General features: G+C 43.4%; 2 protein-coding genes across 5 annotated transcripts; both read right to left on the minus strand.

The window, feature by feature from the left end:
- Nucleotides 1-249: 249 nt before the first annotated feature.
- LOC135398722 (AP-4 complex subunit mu-1-like) lies at nucleotides 250-8,399 on the minus strand. Its single transcript, XM_064630105.1, has 13 exons — nucleotides 8,122-8,399; nucleotides 7,955-8,040; nucleotides 7,653-7,780; nucleotides 6,525-6,621; nucleotides 5,148-5,285; nucleotides 4,464-4,523; nucleotides 4,336-4,401; nucleotides 4,075-4,198; nucleotides 3,790-3,899; nucleotides 2,758-2,849; nucleotides 2,335-2,433; nucleotides 2,134-2,245; nucleotides 250-609 (listed from the first exon to the last, which is right to left on the minus strand). The coding sequence occupies exons 1-13, from the start codon at nucleotides 8,186-8,188 to the stop codon at nucleotides 421-423; spliced, it is 1,368 nt and encodes a 455-aa protein (XP_064486175.1). The 5' UTR covers nucleotides 8,189-8,399; the 3' UTR covers nucleotides 250-420.
- Nucleotides 8,400-8,972: 573 nt separating this feature from the next.
- LOC135397291 (transcriptional adapter 2-beta-like) lies at nucleotides 8,973-22,288 on the minus strand. 4 transcript variants are annotated; one of them, XM_064628750.1, is made up of 18 exons: nucleotides 21,911-21,951; nucleotides 21,705-21,802; nucleotides 21,349-21,408; nucleotides 21,141-21,241; nucleotides 20,608-20,648; nucleotides 19,388-19,438; nucleotides 19,259-19,315; nucleotides 17,509-17,612; nucleotides 16,521-16,762; nucleotides 14,007-14,086; nucleotides 13,824-13,895; nucleotides 13,682-13,746; nucleotides 12,391-12,411; nucleotides 12,222-12,277; nucleotides 11,481-11,518; nucleotides 11,334-11,419; nucleotides 10,417-10,479; nucleotides 8,973-9,369 (listed from the first exon to the last, which is right to left on the minus strand). In XM_064628750.1, the coding sequence occupies exons 1-18, from the start codon at nucleotides 21,915-21,917 to the stop codon at nucleotides 9,226-9,228; spliced, it is 1,386 nt and encodes a 461-aa protein (XP_064484820.1). In that variant the 5' UTR covers nucleotides 21,918-21,951; the 3' UTR covers nucleotides 8,973-9,225. The 4 variants fall into 4 exon arrangements, with proteins under 4 accessions (XP_064484820.1, XP_064484822.1, XP_064484821.1 ...); XM_064628752.1 differs by having other exon boundaries at nucleotides 21,705-22,288; XM_064628751.1 differs by lacking the exon at nucleotides 12,391-12,411 and having other exon boundaries at nucleotides 21,911-21,950.
- Nucleotides 22,289-22,426: the final 138 nt, after the last annotated feature.

Raw genomic sequence — 22,426 nt, forward strand, 5'->3', positions numbered from 1 at the left:
ATGATGTATGGGACATGATAGTATGGTTCCATTTTCGGTCCTTTCGGCCAGGTGTATAAAACAAGCCTCGTCTGTTGCCTTGGAGCTACATTTTCGTGCCACCGGGGCACTGGCATCGATAGTCGCAAAACCGTTGCATGAACGTGTTTATATAAACAAAAGTTATTTACTACACAAATAAATATCTTCCTACTGGTTGTATTTTTTTGTTTGCAATTTGTTCCATCTTATACTTACAAGATGTACTGGAAGACTGTACTGTACCGTACCGTCAACCGGAAGCAGCTCCTCACTGGCTGGTTGGACCATTGGATCCGCAAGAACCTTTTTGTCCGCATGTCACTTAGTGACAAAAAGCAGTGGTAGAAGCGTCCGAATAAATTATGTACATCAGCTCCTTGTACATGTAGCTCCCGGTACCTAGCTCAGAAGGAAAACCATGGACGCCGAAGTAGTGATGTAACGCACCCAACGGTGACTCGGGAGGTTCGGACTGAGCTTGAGAAACCTGATGTGGAGGCCGGACGTGCAGTGATTGGACAGCTCAAACTCCACCACCAGCGGACCAATCCCAACCTTGCTTCCCTCGCCGTGGTTGGCCTCAACTAGCTGTAAAGATGCAGTGACGTGTACTGTTTCACAGGCATTTAAAAGCGTAACAATTTTTGTGTGGCAAAAATGATACAGCACCCAACGAGGTGAAAATACGTATAGTATAGTGCTGGTCAAAAGTTTACCGAACACGCTCCGTTGCATTCCTTCCTCTGAGTGACACTTAGAGACATGTACGGACTGAGTACGGACTTAGAGACATGTCACCCGTTTGCAAGTCCGTACGGTACCATTCGCTGCTAGCATGACAAATCTGAGGAAGGAATGTGCCCGGGTGTGTTCCGTAAACTTTTGTCTGTAAACGTCCGTTATAAACGGACATTTTGTCTGTGTGTTCCGTAAACCGTAGAATCACGTAAGGAGCCACTGGAATATAACGAGCCTGTGCTTTCCCACACTCTAGACATCATCAGCATCATCTCTTCGCTACCACAGCAGACAGCCAGTCATGAATCGGCACAATCAGACACTAGCTTATGCTACCGGATAACATGTCGTCGTGGCATCTGCAAGGTTATCTAGGACGAAGAAGTTCCACACGATATACTTCCTCTCCGTTCTTCACTAATGTCCCCATAATCGTCGTTTCTTTCAGCAAATTGCCACAACCGACATGAAGCACACAAAGGCTGCCTCAGTCACAGAAGACAGCTTGTCACGCTTACAGTAGCTAAAACAACTCTCACGTGGTTTAGACTAATCCAAGGACAGACGATCGCAGTGTTGCGCATTATGACGGCTGTCTCGCGACGTAAATCCGCAAATTATTATTAGAGAACGTATTTAGAGCCTGAAGTTTTCGGGAAATATTTTTTTCTAAATTCGGGGGGTAAAAATCAGGTGAATAAACGTGTGCACTAAATTCGTGCGGATTCGGGTGAAAAAACTGCCAGTACGCTAAATTCGGGGTGAAATCTGGCTCAGTTGCTCAAACTAACTGTAGTGGTTTTGTACAAACGCTGATCTAACTGAATTTTTCTGCCAAACATGTAAATTATTGCATTCCTACAGACATCCCAGTGAGGGCAATTTGCCGGGTAAAAATCGGGTTTCACCCTAAAGAGGCAACTTTCAATTTGGGGTGAAAATTCAGGGAAGAATCGGGTAAAACCCTAAAGCTTCAGGCTCTAAACGTACTATATAAGTAGAGCCTGAAGTTTTAGAGTTTTACTCGATTCTTCCCTGAATTTGCACCCCAAATTGAAGGTTGCCTCTTTAGGGTGAAACCCGATTTTTACCCGGCAAATTGCCCTCACTGGGATGTCTGTAGGAATGCACTAACTTATTTGTTTGGCAGAAAAATGCAGTTACATCACCATTTGTACCAAACCGTTACAATTAGTTTTCATAAGTGAGACCGATTTCTCCCCAAATTTAGCGTACTGGAAGTTTCTTCACCCGAATTTGCACGAAGTTAGTGCACACGTTTATTTACCCGATTTTTACCCCCCGAATGTAGGAAAAAATATTTCCCGAAAACTTCAGGCTCTCTATATAAGGCAACTACGAGGCCACACTTACACGAAACCTCGCCACCGTTTCTGATTTGGCTGTCAGTTTCGGGATCTTCCAGACGATCCTCTGGTTCTTCAGTTCCGCTGTCTGGTTTGGCTGAGCAAATTTCTTCATGACCCTGCACGGCAATTGCGCCTCAATTACCGCTTCCTAGTTCTCGACACAAATGCACCGTGCATCATCTCAAAATGACGTCGACTCACTCACGCTGTGATACGGCTCGGCACGACAATGCGCACCACGACGTTGACAGCCTCGGACCCTGGGATCCCTTCGCAACGTAGCCTTGCCGTCAAATTCAAGTCCCTGCAAGAAACAGTGCAGTTCTGAAACTGAGGCAGTTGCGAACTGGTAATTGCTGGAGCCACTCCTGTTTATCCTGAAGCTGGAGATCGCACTAACAATTCAAGTGATCTGAACACTTTGGTTTCTTGAACATTTCAATGCAATATAGGAAGGGAGTTGCCTCAGGACAGAAGCCGCCGATATTTCAAACAGAAACTGTTCTTCTTCTGGGCACCATCCTCATCATCTTACATCTCTACCAGTTCTCTGGATTTCTACCCATCAATGCAATATAGCGATGCAAGTACTGTTTCAGTTCATCGCCGTACAATGACTCTGACGTACTTCGAGTTTGAGATGCTGGCTATTTCCGTCGTCACTATAAATGGAAGGCCATTTTGTGGAACCCTCGTAATCAGGTACTTCATCAAAGGAACCTGCAACATGATATATGCACATCAGGTGGTGTTTCATAACATACAGGCAAATTTCCTCTATCTTCCCTCGTATTATCACAAGACACTTCTTTTTTTGTAGTTCATTGAATCAGAGTATTGTGCCGTAGTCCGGAGCAATTATATCAGGTGCTTCCTTTTAGGTTAAGTGGATTTGGACTAAAAGCCACGTTACGTCAATGAGATTCCAATGTAACATAAACATGGGTATGTAACATAAGCAAACAGGTTCCATAAACAAGCACTTTCAGTATCTTATTATAGTAATTACAAGCATTACTGTCACCGCGACCAGCCGCGACAAAAATATGTAAACCGAAACCAATTAATTACTGCAACAAATGACCCGCTTCGGTGGCAGATTTTTCTCTAAAAGGTGCCCACTGAAGGTCCCAAAAAAAGGTTGTACCCATTTTAATGTCGACTGCACCCTGCTTTAGAAGTCATGTTTTTCACGAAATTCAATTGAATTTTTATTTAAATATTGAGCGCCTCCCACTCATTCACACGGTGCGCAGTTTTGTAGGTGGTGTCGGACAGATACTTGTAAAAACAGAAAGTTCTTCAATTGGTGCACCCGTTCGCGAATTATTTAGCCCGAGGATTTAACTGAAACACCTTGTATATGTTTGACCAACACACGAACTTTAACTGCGGGTGACTTGCTGGACAGAAAGCAAAAAACGATAACCCGTTAGCACCTCAATGTATCAGTAACACCCGATTTCAACCTCGAATTACAGGTTCAAATATAGCACCCGATTTTTCTGTCCCTAATATGTGGTAAAGGCATTTAACCCGAAAAAGTCAGACCCTTATTATACGTATTGCATGTTTTCAGTACCGAGTGCCGCTTTTAATTTGATCTTAATTAATGCACTACAACTTGTTGAAGTGTGTGCGCTGTAATTGTCAAGCTCACCTCTCCCTGAGGAGCTCTCACCATGAGAGTTCGTTGTGAGTCAGAGTCTTGGTACTTAACACTACGATGCAGGACGTAGCTGTCAAGCTCCAGGTCTGTCGTGTAGGATGCTAAAAAGCAAACCACTAATTATAGCCACAAAAGTAAAGTGGATTGGATTGGATTGGATTGTCGCCGCTGCCATGTAACAACCGTATGCATATCGGTGGTCAGGAACGTAAAATTTCTTTCACTTGGGTAAACACGACAGAAGCAAGATAAATCGGAGGCCGACGTGGAGCCTACCTTCAGCCTGCGGTTTATCGCGGAGGATAAGGTTCTCGTTCAGCCCCAACATTATGTCGACGTGGCTGTCGAGGCAGCACCTCAACATCAGCGATCCGCAGAGTTCAAAGTTGGAGACCCTTCCCTGGAATGTGTTTTTATGAAACATGCAAACATAACACGTACTTTTGCAACAAATGCGGAGTAGTTCTGACTATATAAAACACAATTACGATCTAGTGAAGTTGGCGTGGGCTTTTTTTAAAGAAAAATTCCACTGACATCTTTTAAGACGGTTGCAGAAATGCGCTCCACGACGTCCACATAAACTTCGCCTTTCTGCTTTTCCTGGAAGGATAGAACAACGATTTCAGCCGACAAGACCTCTCTCGATCAAAAGAAAGAGGTACCCTTTGAGGCTGTCGAGTTGAAAACACTGGTCGAACCGAGGCAGCACTTGCTTTGGATTCCTGCAACAGTACACCGATTTAACCGATTAAAAGGTGCACTATGCTGACGCTGCAAATGCTCTTTAGAATGCAGGCTCGTAAGAACAGCTGGCAACAGTAGCGATAGGCTGATGCACGCACTGAACTGCACTCGTTTGCATCAGATGTCCTTCGATGAAGGTCATGCCAATGTTTCGGCTGTGATTTGTTGCTCACATAGCATAAACTGTGCCAGAGTTAGTGACGATAGGATGATTAGAGCGAGTTGATTAATACGATACGTATAATTAAGCAACACCAGCACTTTACAGAAAGTGCTTTTTACTGGCAAGAACAAAAAGAAACTGTGCTGGAGCAAACAGTCACTGTCACCTTAAAGCATACGGCCACCTTGGCGATTTTTTAATACTTTTTGTCCTTAGCTAGCATAACATAATTGTAGCCTGCGACACATTATTGAATGTACAGAATCCGTACAGAGACGGTGCCAAGGGTTTTAACTGCCATAACTTACGTATTCTCATTTGAACTGAGTTTAGTTCAGTTTCGGACTGAATCTCGTTTAAACATGCTACTCCTACAACGGAAAGGTCACTTTTTTTTTGTGGTGTAAATGCCTTTTGGACGCGTAAGAGGAATAAATGCGGACCAAATAATTACCATAGTCTGCGGTACCAGACCCAAGGATGACAAGATACCCTCGGAGCGATTCGGCTGGATTGGTTCGCTGTATATCAATGGACGCAGGCTGCTCAATTCTGTTGTCACAATGTGGCCCTGATTCTGTAATGTCGCGGACGATAAGTTACACAACAGAGCAGCACGGCAGAAATCTACTTCCATAACGTGATTAGCGGGGTAAGCAGAGCAACACAGTCATGCCGTAATAGCTAGTGCCGATGAAACATAGAAGGACAGGCACAACACTTAACAGTGCACACATTGTAGTGCACGCCCAAGTACAGAGTGGAAAATGATTAGTTTTTCAACGTATCGTAGTTGGCAGGATACAAACCCGTCATGAACGGGCTTCCGTGTCGGGCTCTGACCAGGGAAAGGTAACGGAAACGGTACTATACCGGAAATATAGCAGGTAACTGTAACAGGAACAGATACGGACACAATTTACGGGAATAATTTGGGTACTGCAGGACCCAAATTATATTACAATCCTTCACCGTATCATTTATACAAATTTACGAAATAAACTGAATAAAGTGAACTAAAATTAACTGAGGAACTAAAACTAAAATAAACTAGCAAACTGGAGCATTTAAGTACATAGTGTATAGTAAACAGAAGAAGCATAGTTCTTATTTATTTTATTTATTTATTTATTTTGACCTACTGCACCCTCACTCGAGGCTAAATATGCTCTTTTACTATGAGGCTAGGATGATGTGGATAGGCCCTTATGATGGCTTGCAATTTGCTAGCGTAAGTAACATTTGTGTAACCATGTTAATATTAGCTGTTCAAAGAAACCATGCATGCATACTTTCGAAAAAATGTTGTCTGTTGTGTGCAAGTCCTCAAAATAGATTTCAGAATAGTATATACGTAGAGGTATTCAGTTTTGTCAAGGTCTCAAAGCTTACTTTCAAAAATAAGAAGGAAAATAAGAAGGGGGTGGGGCAGTGCCGAAAACAGAAACAGAAACGTAACGAAAACAACAATAGTGGCAACGGAAACTGAAACAAATATGGACCTGTGATGGAGGCGGCAACAGAAACGAAAGAGATTCTGTTACCTTTCCCTGGCTCTGACATCAGAGGTGTGAGGGCCCCGAATGTTCCTATTGGTTCTTGAAAACATGTGACCTCTCCCACCTGACTGGTGGAGATTCCCATGGTGATGTCGCAGTGGTGATTTTGTGCCAGACGAGTTTTCGGTATTCGTGGTACCGATTGTCTACACCCCCTTTTGCGATGCTGCTATCAGTTTTATGCGCCTTCTTTTTGTTTTGCAAAAGTGTTACGAATCTCTATACAATGATGCTACCTGATTGTAGGTGATACTCACTAGAATTTCTGCCATTATCTCTTCAACTAGCAGAAGGTTAAGCCTGATGCCTTCTTCAGATGCCGTTCCGCAAAATGCTTTTATTAGGTGATAGAACCTTGGCAAAAGAAAACATATCATAACCCTCCACACTTCCAACACGGTGCAATAATGCGGGAAATACAAGCATGCTGCGAAAGCTCGTATTTTGTCCCATGCTTTCAGCGCGTGACAGCAAAAACTGTCTTCAAGAAACTCTCTGAAACTGGGCTCCTTGAATAGCATTGCATTCAGAGAAAGGTGGAGAATATGGCAAATAACAGCGATACATGATAGAGATCTAATAACGCTGTACTGGCAAAATATCAAAATGTTAATGATGCCATAATGAAATGAAATGAAATAATAAAGAGAGAACAATAACATGCTCCCATGTGAACTGAAATTACATTTGTGCAGCCCACACGAAAGAGACTGGACAAAGCCCCGGTAGATCAGATCGCAAGCAGGGGCGAATCTAGAATTTTTCCGAGGGGGGGGGGGGGGGGGTCCGCTATGGGTCCGCTAATTCCCAGGTGCATGCTGGGATTGGTCCATTTATTGAACCCTATGTTCAAGTCTGGAATTGAAGGGGGGTCAGGACATTCGGACGTCCCCCCCCCCCTAAATCCGCCCCTGATCGCAATGTATCAGCTACCTGTTACCAAGGTTACGTGTTAGAACTCCACCAAGGACACTGACAATTTTGTGGCAAGGTACAAGTTGCTTAAATACTTCATCCTACACGAGGGACATTAAAGGGGCAACGAAATTATATTTAGCCTTGCTCAAAACCCTGCTTCATTCACCAGGCAGTCTTCAGGAGCCTCCATCAATGAAATTACTTTTGTTGGAATTAAATGGGGATGACAGTAATACTTTTTCTTTTCCCTCTTTTCTGGGGGATACTGGGAAAATCCGTGGGTGTCTTGTGACATACAGCTCTGAATTGACATTAGTAGCGAGCAGTGTAAACACTTTCAACACTGTATGTCGCTTTACCAAAGCAAAACCATGCAAACACAATCTCAGATCATTTTGGAACGGCTAGCAAGTTTTGCTCAAGATAAACTTTGAACTTCGCCAACGCTCAAAAACCCACATACTCACTCTTCAAGAAATTCTATGGCAACGGCTGTCGAAACATGATTTCCACTATCTCCGTTGTCTTCATCTGAGCAGAGCAAATAGAGCAACTTCTCCCTGCTGATGAAGTAGCAGACACCATTTCCGAATGCCTGAAAGCACGTCAACAGGACAGATTCAGGTTACAACCAAATGCCTTCTTCCTTTGGTATTTCGTGTTAACACGTACCCTGAGAACATCTAAACAATGTTTCTTTTTTTTTTTTTTTTCGCGCGAGGCTACATTAGGTAACGAAGAGAAAGCAAAAAAACTGTGTGCAACATACAACTGAAGGCGTTCCTCCGTGGGAAGCTTTCTTCGTCGCTGCTGCAACGAAGCTTTTGAAGTCTGCTATCTTATCATCATTTCTATCTATGCATAGGTCAAGAATGCTTAACGGCAGACGTGACGTAATGTCGACGAAAAGCAGGATCAATAACAATTAAAGGATACATTGTCTGTAAATGATAACGTCTTGGTTAGAAGTTGCTATTCCCAGGTAGTAAAACATTGCATACATGTATCACACGCGCCAGTGTTGCGATCAATCAAGCTCAACTTCTCTAAGATCGCCAAAACAGTTGTTGATTCCTTTGCTATCTTATAATGCTACCAAAAGGATGGGTGCGATCGCCTTGGACGAGACCGTCTGCAAATATGAATTATGAATCATATGAACTGGGAACCCCCAACCACAACGATAATAAGCGCCATTTGTCGCCTGGATTGGATTGGATTAAATGTTGGATGAAGCTGGCTTGGCTTAAGATTATGATTTTTGTAACTGCTTATAACAGTGCGTAAATACGTTTATATGTTGTGCAGAAGGTACAGGATGAACGGAGATTTCGTTTAGCTTGTTTTGCTTGAAAAGCAACAAAAATATCAACAGATACACTTGCTATTAAATACGGGTTTCGGTTTCCTCACATGTAGCATTACCTTCACTTCGGTGCGAGACTTGCTTTTCTCGATGAACCTTGCATTCGGTTTCCACGTCTCCACGAATTCAAAACGTAATATCTCATCATGTTGATAAACGAAGGTATACCGGGCCTTTATCAGTAATTGCTCCTTGCAGGCAACCAAACCAGTCTACTGCACCTCGAATCCCACTTTGTGAGTGTAGATATCTACAACAAATTTTTCGACATTTTGAACAGTTTCAAAGTTTTTTTTTTCTGTTACCAAAGTCATCACTTACCTTGGAGTTCACCTGTTACACCTTTGCTTTTAAGGCACAGAAAGTAAAATCTAGCTCACAAACTTTTCACGAAGCCAATGACTGAATAAAACGAGAAAACTTGAGCATTAAGTAAAGAAAAAAAAAAAGTCTCCTTTATCTGTACATTTATGTACACATGTACGCACTTGCAAAGACACATACACACGCGGGAACATCAGTTGTTCAGCACCGTAGGATGTCCGTCTGACGTTAAATGCACCATTTGAGCTAAACTGGGCGACCACAGTATTCTTCGAGACAAGAGTTCCTTTTGCACAATTTCTTTTTGTCTCCGAAGACACCTTTGTAGCCGCCCAATCCTTGGTTCATGACTAGACGAGAGGTTGCCGTCGGCTGGCCGAGATCCAGCCGCTGTTGGCGAAGTGGTTGAGGATGCGGCGGCAGTTCGTTCGGTCCAATCCCGCCGGGGGACGGATCGTGCGGTTCGACGAGGAACCTTGCTGTTGCCCTTGGTCCTGAAACGTAACAATTCTTGTTAGAGCCCGAAGTTTTCGGGAAATATTTTTTTCGAAATTCGGGGGGTAAAAAAATCTGGTAAATAAACGTGTGCACTAAATTCGTGCGAATTCGTGTGAAAAAACTGCCAGTATGCTAAATTCGGGGTGAAATCGGGCTTAGGTTGCTCAAACTAACTGTAGTGGTTTGGTACAAACGGTGATCTAACTGAATTTTTCTGCCAAACATGTAAATTATTGCGTTCCTACAGGCATCCCAGTGAGGGCAATTTTCCAGGTAAAAATCGGGTTTCACCCTAAAGGGACAACCTTCAATTCGGGGTGCGAATTCGGGGAAGAATCGGGTAAAACCCTAAAACTTCAGGCTCTAATTATTGTGCGCATGATTGTGCTGAAACAGCAGAACTAAAAATTGAGCATATTTAACCGGTACAGTTCTCAATCTGCTGGTGGAAAATATTCCGGTTCACTTTTTTTTTTTTTGCTATAGCAGTCGGCTCCAGAATGGCACAAAAAGCTTCAATCTGGTTCAATCTGATCTGCGGTAAGAGCAAATGTACCGTAGGCAGCAGGTACCGGTACACTTTAACTTTACTCATTACGGCACGGTTGCGAGGTCGAAACAGTCTTGATTGGGACCAATTTTGGCAGGGCTAATGGTACGATAAATTTGTTCATTATATTGTACGTAACCTGCACATCTTTGCATTCCTAAGCTCGGTACAGAGTTCCAAATTGGTGGAGCCTGCTAAAAGGGGGCTCATAATGTTAACTAACAGCAAGATCCTACCATTACATTCTTGATGTCATGAAGACCCAAGATGGTAGAAGAATTTTGCATCAGTTGGATTCTGACCTGGCTACTTTACATTCCTGGATGTTTATGTGCTCCGTCCTGTTCAGGACAGCTTGGCCTTGCTACAAGACTCGTATTTTGGGCTCAACTCTGCCAAAAATTAATGGACAGTCTCGCTTCCTGTTTTATAATACTCCGATGCTTACCGTAGCACTGAAACGGTAACGAGACAAAAAAGTAACACAAATTACCTTGAGGATAACAGCCTTGAAGGTGATATAGTAGGCAGGACTAATGCCTGACGAGGAGCAGAGCTGAAATGAGACAAATTACACCACCATATATGATATGCCAAATACGTACAGTGGGATCTGACCTGAAAGCCTCGCCCTTCAACATCCCATTTACGTACATACTAATGTGAAAGCAATAAATGTTACCTCAAATTAAGAAGCATAACCATTTACGAGTTCCAATTAATGAAGTATATTTAGAGCCAGAAGTTTTAGGGTTTAACCCGATTCTTCCCCGAATTTGCACCCCGAATTAAAGGTTGCCTCGTTAGGGTAAAACCCGATTTTTACCCAGCAAATTGTCCTCACTGAATTGTCTGTAGCAATGCACCCTAGGTTGTATAGCAGGAAAGACAAATTACCTCACTGTTTGTACCAAACCAGTGCAGTTCGTTAGAGTAATAGAGTCCGATTTCTCCCTAAATTTAACATATTGGAAGCTTTTCGACCCGAATTCGCATGAATTTAGAGCACATTTTTATTCCCCCGATTTTTACCTCCCGAATTTGGGAAAAAAAATTTCCCGAAAACTTCAGGCTCTAAGTATATTTTACTGAAAGTCTGTTGCTAGTCGGCTTTGTGTTCATCACTACAGTGCCAGATGTAAACTGGTACCAGTGCTATTCCATTGAAACTGCAAGCTATATAGAGAAACAGGTTCCAAAATCATCGCTAAAAATATATAAATAACAGACACGGATCATTTTGCAAAGTAAACTGAGAAAAGAATGAACACAAAGAAGGGATGCTGTCATTACAGCAGTTTTCTTAGCACAATCAAATTGAATGAAGATGGCCAAATTATGTATCACGAATTAGTGTGTGAGTAGGACTTACTGGGTCACCTCCGGGATATAACAACGTACGAAACAAACCTTGCGTTCCTTCTCGGATAGAAGCTCGTAGCCTGGGAGGGTTGCAATGTCGATGGCCTCTTTCGGCTCTTCTTTCGTGTCACCTTCTACGAAGAAAAATCGGACGCCTGCCAACACTGAACGTCATATCAAAAAAAAATCTCTCACCTTGGTCTCCTAGTAAAGTATCTACGCTTCCTTTTTCGCTGTTCGGAAAAGGGGACAGATAAAATAGTGAGCAAAGGTTCAAAGAACGGTGCTACACATACAATTTGAAGTGACAGCTCTACGATTCAAAGTGCTGTTACTATACTCCGGTGCAACAGTGCTATAGCTTGACGTGAATGTGATGAAATGGACAAGCATAAGGCACAAAATGAGGTACAAAGCAATATGCACAGCGCATTGTGTTTCGGGTTAAACCTAGCGAAACCCATTTTTACCCCCTTCCCCTCCAATTTGAATCATTGTTACTTGAAGTAAAACTCGAAATACCCCGGAAAGAAACGTGTCAAAGTGCAAATTCTGCATCCAATAAAAGCTCTGTAGAATGCAAAGCACTCTATGTAATGCACAGGCGTTGACATCTTCTGTTTGCATAAAGCACGAGACTCTCTTTCTTCTTTTTTTTTTTTTTCAATTTTGCACCTGGAAACCTGCTTTTCCAACCAGATATCACTGAATTTTACCAATTTTACCGATTTTTTACCAACATAAAACCCCCAAAACACAAAGGTCTGAATATGCAATGCAGGCTAACTAAGCCTCGTGCAAGATAGTTATTAGTTTTACACGTGTTGCAATAAACTCCACATTACTATGACATATTACTCATGCCTACATAACCAGCACCTTAACTTTCGCTTAATTCTGTACTAAAAGAGAGACGTAAATGCATCTATGACTCACTCGTGTTTTCTTGACCCCATTGAGGATGCTCTTCGGTGGGCAGACGTTACGCAGCCCTGTGTGGAAGGCAAACTGATGCACAGTGAGCTCACTCCATTCCATACACGCACAGACACACACACACAGAGCACCAGCTAATTTACTTGTGCTCGCCAGCACTCCTACTTACAAGGATCGAGAAGTACTTCTGCTATAAAAAAGATACCAGCCCGCCCTCCCGGTTTAGGCGACTACAACCATATCTCGCATACACCACACTTCGTAACAAGCACAAAGACACACACAGCACAGAGAGCTTCACCAGAAAACGCCACGGAACATAAGTAAATGAGATGAATGGAGTAGTGTGGAGAAGACACTGTAGACAGTACAATGCAACAGTAAGCCTGAAGGGTGTATCCCGTTTGAAACCATTAAAGATATTCTTTCAAAAATAAACGCGTAAGTACCCACTGTTAAAAATATATCTCCCAGAATATACGCTTAAAAATCAACGCACAAAAATAATCGCCGAAATATCCCCACTTAATAAAAACGCTAAGGAATCCACAGTTAAGAATATATCGTTAAAAATAAATCATTTCAGAATCCCCCCCCAAATCCACCCTACAGCTGCTAGAGTCATGTGGTATGGCCCAAATCTAGGTGAACTGCAAGCAAGGGGCTTAAACTAACCTCACAGGACCAAACTAGCCTAAACTATCCCAAAACTAAGCGAAACCAAACTAAACTAACCTAACATAACATAACATGATCTAACCCGGCGCAAATTGCAATCAGTCCGCCTCCGTGCTAGATGGTAAGGGGATTTTGAAACAGTTTATTTTTAATGGTGGATTACTAAACGGTGATCTCTATGCGGGGATAGTAAGCGGTTTATTTTAGGAGGTATATTTTTAACCGCATATTTTTTAAGCAGATTATTCTTGAATGTTTTATTCTTAAACGTTTATTCTTCAGGGTGGATTTCGGGGACCCCCCAGCCTGACCATCAGCATCTGTCATACATGAGTCTACGTGTCTACATGAGTTCAAAGTTCCCCCGACACAGATTGAGGACCACAAAGTGATTGCTGTTCACATGCCTCCGAAGTAACTTAGCATTTAGTGGAATTAAAGTGTACCAGCGGTATGGCAGATGTCAAAAGTTTCACCAGTGATGTACGCAGTGGTAAAAAAACCTCACGAAAATTTGATGAGCTTTCCGGATGTTTTCCGTAAGCCAATTTAGAATACGCTCGCACATTTGTACTGTCAATGGCCTATTCTCTTGTTTTCTTGAGCTGTCAGTAAATCACCTTCCTTGCCTAATGCCCCTTCCCTCTACGGCTCACCATTCAGGTGAAACGAGTGCATTAACTGTACAGTCAAAACAGGAAGACAACCACCTCATTACTGACGCTGCCACGACCTGTAACCTGGTCTGTGCAAAAAGAAAATGAGCACGTAAAGAGCCTTACCGACTTGCGCTTGTTCTCCTTCCTTTTCTCCCTTCGATGCCTGGCCAGGTCGAACTCTCCGCATTCTGAAGCACGTCAATAATTCATCGATCAACACATAAACTCCATCGAATCTCGAGACGAATCCTTTCAAGAGTCTCACCTTCGAGCTTAGTGATTCCGTTTCGCCTGTACCGCATGAGTTCCTTGATTCTGCTTTTCAGCACCTTTTCCCCTGGTCGTAAACAAAAACATAAATATGAACTAACGAGATAAGAGAGATAATGCTGTGACACACAGAAACACTTTCTCTGGTAGATAATGATTAAGAGGGCAGTGAACTCACTTTCAAGGTTTTCAAACATCTGCTCATGATCTGCACCAGGCTGAAATTGGCAGAAGGGTCGCATCTTTTCTTGAAATTCCCTGCAAGGTGCCACATAGCTACGTTTCGATTAACGTACCCCGGAGGAACTATGGTTCAACGAGATCACTAAACGAGCATATTGATAGTCCCATAGTTTTCTCCCACATTCTCGAAAACCTTACAGAATCTGCTTTGTCCTGGTGATTACATTGATCAGCCATCAAAAGCATGAGGCAGTTGGGACAGGTTGTGGACAACCCGTAAGTCTGAACGTGATCTTCTTACAGCCTTAGCAAACCACCACAACAGAAAGCCGGGGCCGTAAGCTCGTTCGTGTAAATTACGCTTTTGCAAGGGCACTGGATGAAATCGCCTGGAAATGCGTTTATGTAGGACCGTATACCCACATGTAATATGGGGTATGCGTAAAGGTATGCAGCATAAAACTGCAAAAAACTTCTCAAAATTCCCCAGAACCATAGTGAAAGAAGTACAGACGCTGCAACTTCCCACTGGAGCTGGCGCAGGTGAGCGACCGCGGAATGTCGATTTGCGGAAGTGAGAAAAGGGAGGTCTTAGGCTCAACGAGACAGATTAAATTGTAGTGCCCGGGTTGTGCTGCACTGTCACGTTGGAAAGTTATAGGAATAACCATGCTATTGGCATGCTATATGCAGTGATGGCCACTAACTACTTCTACAGTAGTTTAACTACAACTACTAACTACTTTACGATGGAGTAGTTTAACTAGTTTAACCATTTTTCAGTGGAGGTAGTTAAAACTACTACAATGTAGTTCAACTACATCTATAACTACTTAACGTTGTCCATCAACACCAATCCCATTCTACAGCATTCTAGGACACCTAAATATGAATCACAAGCAGCGATAAAAGTATTTAGTACACGTGCACGGCACAATTGCTCTGCACCTCCGTTCTCATCAAACAAGTAGCTCGAGGTAAAACTCTGAAGCACAATCGTGCCGTAAAGCTTGCGGCAAAATCGGAAGTAGTTGGCGCCTGCAGTAACCTAACTACTGTAGTTAACTACTCAAAATAGTAGTTTAAGTAGTAGTTGCAGACTACATTTCTCCAAGTAGTTGATAACAACTTTTTAACTACAATCATGTAGTTTAACTAGTGGTTTAGCTACATGTAGTTAACTACTGGCAATCACTGGCTATATGGCAGACTCAATGTTTTATGAGACTAAACTTATGGTGAATTTGCGTGGCCATTTCATTTCGTGGCAACTTTTTCTCCCACATCCCGAGCAGATCACGTTCACTAGGTCAAAACGCAGCAACCTCGCGTGTTCGTGTGGCGCTTTCCAAGCTAGCACTTTTTTTTTGCCCAGCCTGGTCACAACCAGGAAGCAGATTGCCCAACCGTGTCTGGTTCGTCGTCACATCTGCACCGCGTCCGTGGCAAGCACCCGCATCGGCCCGCACGTCGAAATTCGCGTGGGTTAGCAGACGACGAAACCCGAAGACGGGCGACCACGCTGCCCCTAGCGTGATCCAAGCAACTAAAACTGCTAGATTCCCACATTCACGTTCGGGTGGCAGCTGTCACATGACCCAGCACGGCCAAAAGGCTCGCAATTTCCGAGCGCTCTGCCATTTTGCTACATTTTGCACAAGCGAATTTGACTTCAGTGAGGAACGTGAGTTTGCAGCAGATATCAGCACAGCGTCTCATCCAGTGCAAACCAGGAGTGACAACCTCGGCGCATTTTAACGGACAACGCCCAGGAGAACGGTCCTGTCGGTGGCTCGCCAGACCACACGACGACACCGTGCAACAGCCATGAGCGGAGCCCCTAGCTTTCCGCGAATCCACAATTCCGTGGAACTGGCCTGTCTCACGGGATCTACTATATTTCCATCAGAATCGCGTGTTTTTCACGGAATATTCTATATATTACAGAATTATGTAAGGAATTTGATCGAACTGCGATCAGTCGCGACCGATACTGTTGGCGCTTGCACGGCTGAACGTGCCGTGACAAAAGAAGGTTTAACAACAGGAACGTCCGGAGCGAAATCGTCGGAGTTTGGGTCTAATTTTCTTCGCACCACTGAAAGGCTACGAAACGCTGGAAAACCGTGCGGGACGAGTTGGCAAGCGATCTTGGGAGAATGCTGCAACATTTCTTTGTGTGTTTTCTTTTGCCCACGGATTTGTAGATCCCACGGATTTGTAGATCCCACGGATTTGTAGATCCCACGGATTTGTAGATCCCGCGGATTTGTAAATCCCGCGGATTTGTAAATCCCGCGGATTTGTTAATCCCACTTCACGGAAATGTGAATTTTCCGCCGCAGAAAGCTAGGGAGCTTAGCCACGAGCACCGCACAACAGATAGCGCTGCGGCCCTTTAACCGTGCGCCGTTTTGTTTACTTTTTTTTTTTTTTTCCGGGAGAGCGCTTTATCTCCTGTACTTCTTTCTCAGTGCCCAGAAGCAAATAACAGGTTGGCAACACTGACTTGTCTTCCTCCCTCGTCGGCCTCTTTGCAGCCTTCACAGAGGACGGCGTCCTCCCTTTTGAGTGCTGAAAGAACTGTGCCACCAGGTGGTACTCCCTGGCGACCGCCTTCTTGCGCATCCTCTCCTTCAACCTCCGCGAGTACATGTCGACGTGGGCCAGCTTCAGCGCCACTTCAATCTCGTCGTCCTCTGCCTGAATGGCCAACTGGCTGATGAGCGTCTCCGCATCATTGTCAAACTCCTGCGTAGTGACGAGATTGAACATCAATGCCTCATTGATCTAGTATGCAGTAGGTGCGTGGCTTTGGAAGGAGGGCTACCTTGGTAGTAACAAAGGTTTAAATCTGCATGCACTCAGGGTGTCTACCAAACTGTAGCCTTCGAATTCCCTGACTTTTCCACGCTTTCACCGACTGCTTCAAGCGAGTTCCCTGACCAAAACAAAATGGTACTCGTCTGCTCCTATGTTTTGATATAGATCACTCATAGAACAGGTCATTTATTGAACGATTGGGTAATACAGATCATTTATTGAATTCAAACAAACAGAATGCAAAGTAGTACACGTTTCTCCTTACTGTTTAAGAGAAGCAATTTGTTTCTTGCGGTAGGGAGAGCTAGTACTGTGCCTCATTTATGACCCTAGTCTCTTTTGTGAAAGGTCACTTATTAGTGAGGCTGTCAAACTTCTCTGTTACCCGTGGCACTCTCGATTCACTGCATATCGTCGTGGTACTTGCCCGCAGATTTCCTTCTCCTTTTTGGCAACTTCCCTGACAATCCCCCGACTCTTTCAGTTCATCAAAATTCCCCGACAATTCCCGGTTTTCCAGGTTGATAGACGCCCTTGGTACTATACTTTTTAATACAAATCCAGTCTGAATGCATTCTGAACAGCTCTCATATGTCAACTGAAGGTTCCTGCATCACTAAGATTGCTGTCTGACAGCAAGCATAGTTAGCCTATTAAGCAAAAAAAGGCCTTACCCTTTCATAGTCATCACGACAAGGCATGTAGCCCAACTCCTGCTGTTCGGCCAATGAGACCTCAACGTTCGGTGTCGGAGTGTCTAGGCTGGGAGAGAGTGGACCTACGAAGACACGATTCACGAGAGAAATAAGACGGATGCTGAATACGGGGTTACACCGCATAGGCAATGTGACAAGTAGTCTGCAACAACAGCTTGCAGATGATGATGATGATGATGATGATGATGAGGGAATTCTTCACCAGAGAGTCGAAAAGCCGAGCTGTATGCACGACTCATGCAATGAATTTGAGACTGATTTTGAGATTATAGAGCTGTCTTTATTTTTTGATAATTTTTCATCACAATGAATGGCTGGACTTTAGGACATTTGAGTCCCGTTTCATTTCACTGCAAGTTGCATGTAGATGCCTTATGCGAAACGTTATCCACCAGTGTGTCGTAGTTTTTGAGTATACTGTATCTCTTAAATTTTTTAGTTTGGAAGAAGTTTTGAGCATAGATTGACACTTCAAAAACTATGCTGCAGTTGCAAACTTTATACTTGTCACTATTATCTTCATTATCATCATTCTATCTAAGCTCCTTTGCAGAACAAGCATGCGCAAGTTCCTGTGTACACATTTTAGCTTTAAAATACTTTAGGCTGTGTACTGGCTGTCTATAAAATTATAAATAACTGGCTCCAAACCTAACTGAAATACTTTGCACTACAACTCCGAGCATCACACACGTGACAGTGTTGCTTACAGTGAGTAGCTTTAAGCAGACAAACACCCAGCTGCAACAGTTCAGCAAAGGCAGGCTATTCATGGAGAGTCGTCATCAGTTAGTCATATTTGCACCAGGGAAAGGTGACTGAATCATTTTTCGTTTCCGTTACCACCTCCGTTACTGGACCATATTTTTTTCCGTTACCACCATTGTCGTTTTTCGTTACGATTTTCGGTACTGCCCCTGCCATTGTTGTTGTTGTTTTCCTTCTCGTTTCTTTAGTAAGCTTTGAGACTGTGACAAAACTTAATACCTCTACGTATACAGTGTCTATTTTTAGATTTTTTAATAAAAAAAGCTATGAGAACAGAATAGATGTCGTTTTTGCAGTTGAGTTATTCAGCCAGGCAGATATCCTCTCCAAGAAAATATGCGACTACAAGATGACTAATTTCCTAAATTCACTAATTAAATCTTTAATTAGGAGATTTCGGGCAAAACGCCATGTAATACCCTCATGTAACACCCTTGTAGGGTCCTTGAGGAATGTACATAAATAAATAAATAAATAAATACATAAACAAAAGTGAGATAGCAGAATGAGAGGCACGATTCTCCGTACAAAACGCTTGCGGACAAGCAGGAATAGGACTATTTTCGGCACTACGACATAGACTTTGAAACCGCCATTTGGACTAGTGCGGTTGAGGTAACAAAGTTTAATTTAGTGATCGTCGGAATTTTTCAGACTGCTGCACCATTCAGAGTTTCTTCTGGACACCGTCAAGTCCGGAAAATCGGTCGGTTTACTGATATGCTTCAGTTTATTTTAGTTTTAGACCCCTCAGTTAATTTTAGTTCGCTTTATTCAGCTTGATTCCATGAATTTCTCTAAATGACACTGTAAAGGGTAGAAATAATTCTGGTCCTGCAGTACCCGAATTATTACCGAAAATTACGTCCGTTTCTGTTTTGCGGTATTCCGGGTGTACGATACAATACTGTTTATGTTTCTGTCACCTTCTGTCACCTACCTCCTTCAGGCATTGTATGATCCTTGACTTGAGAGGGGCCTCCCACGGACAGTGTAGCTGAAATGTCCCAGAAAGTCAGCTCTGTATTGGCTCTCGTACGGCAACAGAACTGTAATCTGCGTCACATACCCTTTCCCATGTTGCCAAGGATATACAAGCTGTTATAATGATCCTTTACATCTGTAAACAAACAAGAAAACTTTACGCAACTTCAAAATTCCGCGTCTCTGCGCGTTCACAAACTATGCAATGTCACAAACTGTTTGTGAACTGGAGATTCGCAGTCGAATCTGCTCGATTTTGCTCAGTTAAACGAGCTTTCCGATTTCAAGTCACATTTGCAGAATTGATATTTTGTCATCTAAAGTTAACAATACCGACATTTATGTATGTTCTAGAATTTAAAATAGCGAGTCCACACATTTTTTATGTGTGTGTGTGCATGAAACGGCTTTCCACTGCACCGTCAGGCATACCCAGAATGGGCTCCCTACAGGCATTTATTGTAGGCTTACATTTAGTTATATTATTATTTATTATAGGTACACAGTCAACCCCTGATTCGTGAACGGAGATAAGTTTCCTCGAAAGTCGTTCATAAAACGAGGGCTTCAGAAATCAACATACGAAAGTGGGTGGGTGGTAATGAAAGAAGAGAGGCTCCTGACAACATCAGATTGCAATTTTAGCCCATTTTTATTCATCTACGTCGGCTAACTCAAAAAAAAAAAAAAAAGAAGGTTCATAATAATACACTGGCACATTGGCACTCCAGTGCTGATTTTGCCCAGGAGAGAAGACAATCTGAGACCGTGTCTGAGAAGGACAGAGACGAAAAGCCCAATCTGACCGCGTGTTGATGCTTCTAGAATTGCCCGCTGTTAGTAATACGAGAAAATGTGTAAGACCACGGTCACTGACGATTAACTTGCCGAATTGCTCATCCTCCCTACAGTCTGGACCGCCGATAAGGTTAGACTGATAAAGCTGGGCCTCCTGTAATTGACGCGGGCTACCAGAGTTGTCCTTCTTCATAAATCGAGGTCAAGAAAACGGTAAGTTTCCTGGGTTCGGCGCCAACAAAATGTGTTCTCCGTCCGGATATCGAGGAAAAAACACGTGGGAAGTGTCTCGTTTCTTGACGAACCGTTCGTAAAGTGAGGGAATTCACGTATCATGGGTTGATCGTATATCGTTCTGGGAAGGACATAGTCTCGCACTGAAATAATAAAGGCGAGCCCCGCAAACTTTTTTTGAACTTTCAAAATAAATGTTCAAACTTCACAAACTTTCTCCAGTTCCAACATCACTAAACAGAACCCCATTAGGTACTTCATGGCCTTTCATACCTTCTGCAGTTCTCGGAGCCAGGCACTGTGATACATCCTCCCTGTAAAACATTTTTAACATTAAATATATAGTACACACAATAAGCATCTCGAAGTGTGACTTCCGAGGAGATGCACCCCATGAGCTAGCCACATTTTAGCATGCGCTGTGATGTTACAGAAGGGATTTTACCGGCGCTCTCTATTAAATCGCAAGATTTTCCAATTCTATTTTTATATGAATATATATGGAAGTACCCAGCCAATACAAGTGCCACCACCATCCCCCTTATCGAATTTTAACTCAATTCTAGGATTTTAAAAGACAAAACAGAAAAGGACTAGGTTTGACCAAATAAATAAATAGATAAACCGAAGAACGATAATGAGTTATGCACATGCGCAGTTACTATCGCTACATATCACCTGATATTCTATTGGAATAACTGACTATTCACTGGTGACAGATCGGTTAGCAACAGAGCGTTTCTACGTCTCGTTAAACGCGAGCATATATCGCTGGATATGTTGGTATCCCCGCCAAGGAAGCTCACCAATTTCCAAAGCCGTACTGTTCGATTGCTTCCAGAAGAGTGAGTTCTTCTTTCGCCTTCCAGTTGCACGGTGGATGGAAGATCGGGAAATTCCCGCAATCCTGCAAGTAAAAACCAACGACGCCTGGTTCCGCTCTCATCGCTCAAGAGAACGCAAAGCCGGATTCTCGCTCAAATCGAGTGCATTTCGCAAACGAGAAAAGCTTACTATTAATTGATAACTGTGTCCATTCTTGTGAGCTCCCATTTCAGCGCCGCTTGAGAAGCACTGTTTTGAACGAGACATGCTCGATTAGTTTTCGGAAGCAAACAGCGTACAAAATAAATACAAATCAAAACTTCGAAAACGGACGCCGCGTCTGCAACGCTTCTACTTCAGCCGCTCAAATACAGCCGCAGTTCCGTATCACATAATCGCTTCCTCCCAACCTCCCAGCACACATACACACAGTAATCGCTCTTATTTTCGAGCCAAATTAAACTCGCGATGCACATAAATTACGTGCATCTGTGCATTATTCGCAGAACAACGGCGGTAAACACCAATAAAACCGTGTCACTAACCTCCAAACAGAGGTCGAAGTCTGGGCACTCGGCACATTTGACGCGTATTCCCGTGATGTCTTCTTGACAATAATTGCAGTGATATTTGGCGATGACACCTGCACGAGTACCCAAGGGCGACGTTACGTGGTGAATCATCGTAAGGAAGTTAGTTTACAGTAACTCGTTAAGCTTGTTTATGGCCAGAAATCGGACGCCCGCCTTACCCGACATGTTTCTTTGTCTCCGACCTACGAAGCGCCACCTATACATGTTTGGCCTCCCGTCCGTTTGTAGAGTTGGCCGGCGAGAGGAGGGGGAAAAAAAACTTGCAACATTTTCGATCACGCGAACAGGAAGAAAGGGAGTATTGTTTCTTTTTTGGCAGTTGTCGTACAAAACGTGCGCGTTCGCAGACGACGGGCGCTCGAGCTCTCCGTACGAGGCACAGCTGGGTATTCTTTGACGATTGCGAACATTGAAAACCACTTCCATCGGATCCTACCACCGGCTCCGCTGCCTGAGCTTTTTTCCCTGTGTTTCTCGGCAGTCTCTCCAGACGTATGTCAGCACGGTTGCCCCTGAAGTCGGCCCAGCACGCATACTAACCAATCTGCCTCCTTCTCCTCCCACGCTGTCCTCTCTCATCTGTCCTCGTCAGTTTTCCGAAGTTGCTTCGCGGTGCTAACATGGAATACAAGAGAGGGCTTTCATAGATTCCGTACAACAACGTGCAGTATAGT

Source organism: Ornithodoros turicata, chromosome 6 (assembly GCF_037126465.1).
Source record: "Ornithodoros turicata isolate Travis chromosome 6, ASM3712646v1, whole genome shotgun sequence".
Lineage (NCBI taxonomy): Eukaryota > Metazoa > Arthropoda > Arachnida > Ixodida > Argasidae > Ornithodoros > Ornithodoros turicata.

Coding starts and splice junctions, on each gene's coding strand:
- LOC135397291 (XM_064628752.1), bottom strand. CDS start 21,842: ATGATTCACCACGTAACGTCGCCCTTGGGTACTCGTGCAGGTGTCATC. Junction 21,409..21,704: donor ACTTCGACCTCTGTTTGGAG/GTTAGTGACACG, acceptor CGTTCAAAACAG/TGCTTCTCAAGCGGCGCTGA. Junction 17,613..19,258: donor TCATACAATGCCTGAAGGAG/GTAGGTGACAGA, acceptor GTGTCTTCGTAG/GTCCACTCTCTCCCAGCCTA.
- LOC135398722 (XM_064630105.1), bottom strand. CDS start 8,188: ATGTATGCAATGTTTTACTACCTGGGAATAGCAACTTCTAACCAAGAC. Junction 4,524..5,147: donor CTATGGTAATTATTTGGTCC/GCATTTATTCCT, acceptor GTACTGTTGCAG/GAATCCAAAGCAAGTGCTGC. Junction 610..2,133: donor AAACGGTGGCGAGGTTTCGT/GTAAGTGTGGCC, acceptor GCATCTTTACAG/CTAGTTGAGGCCAACCACGG.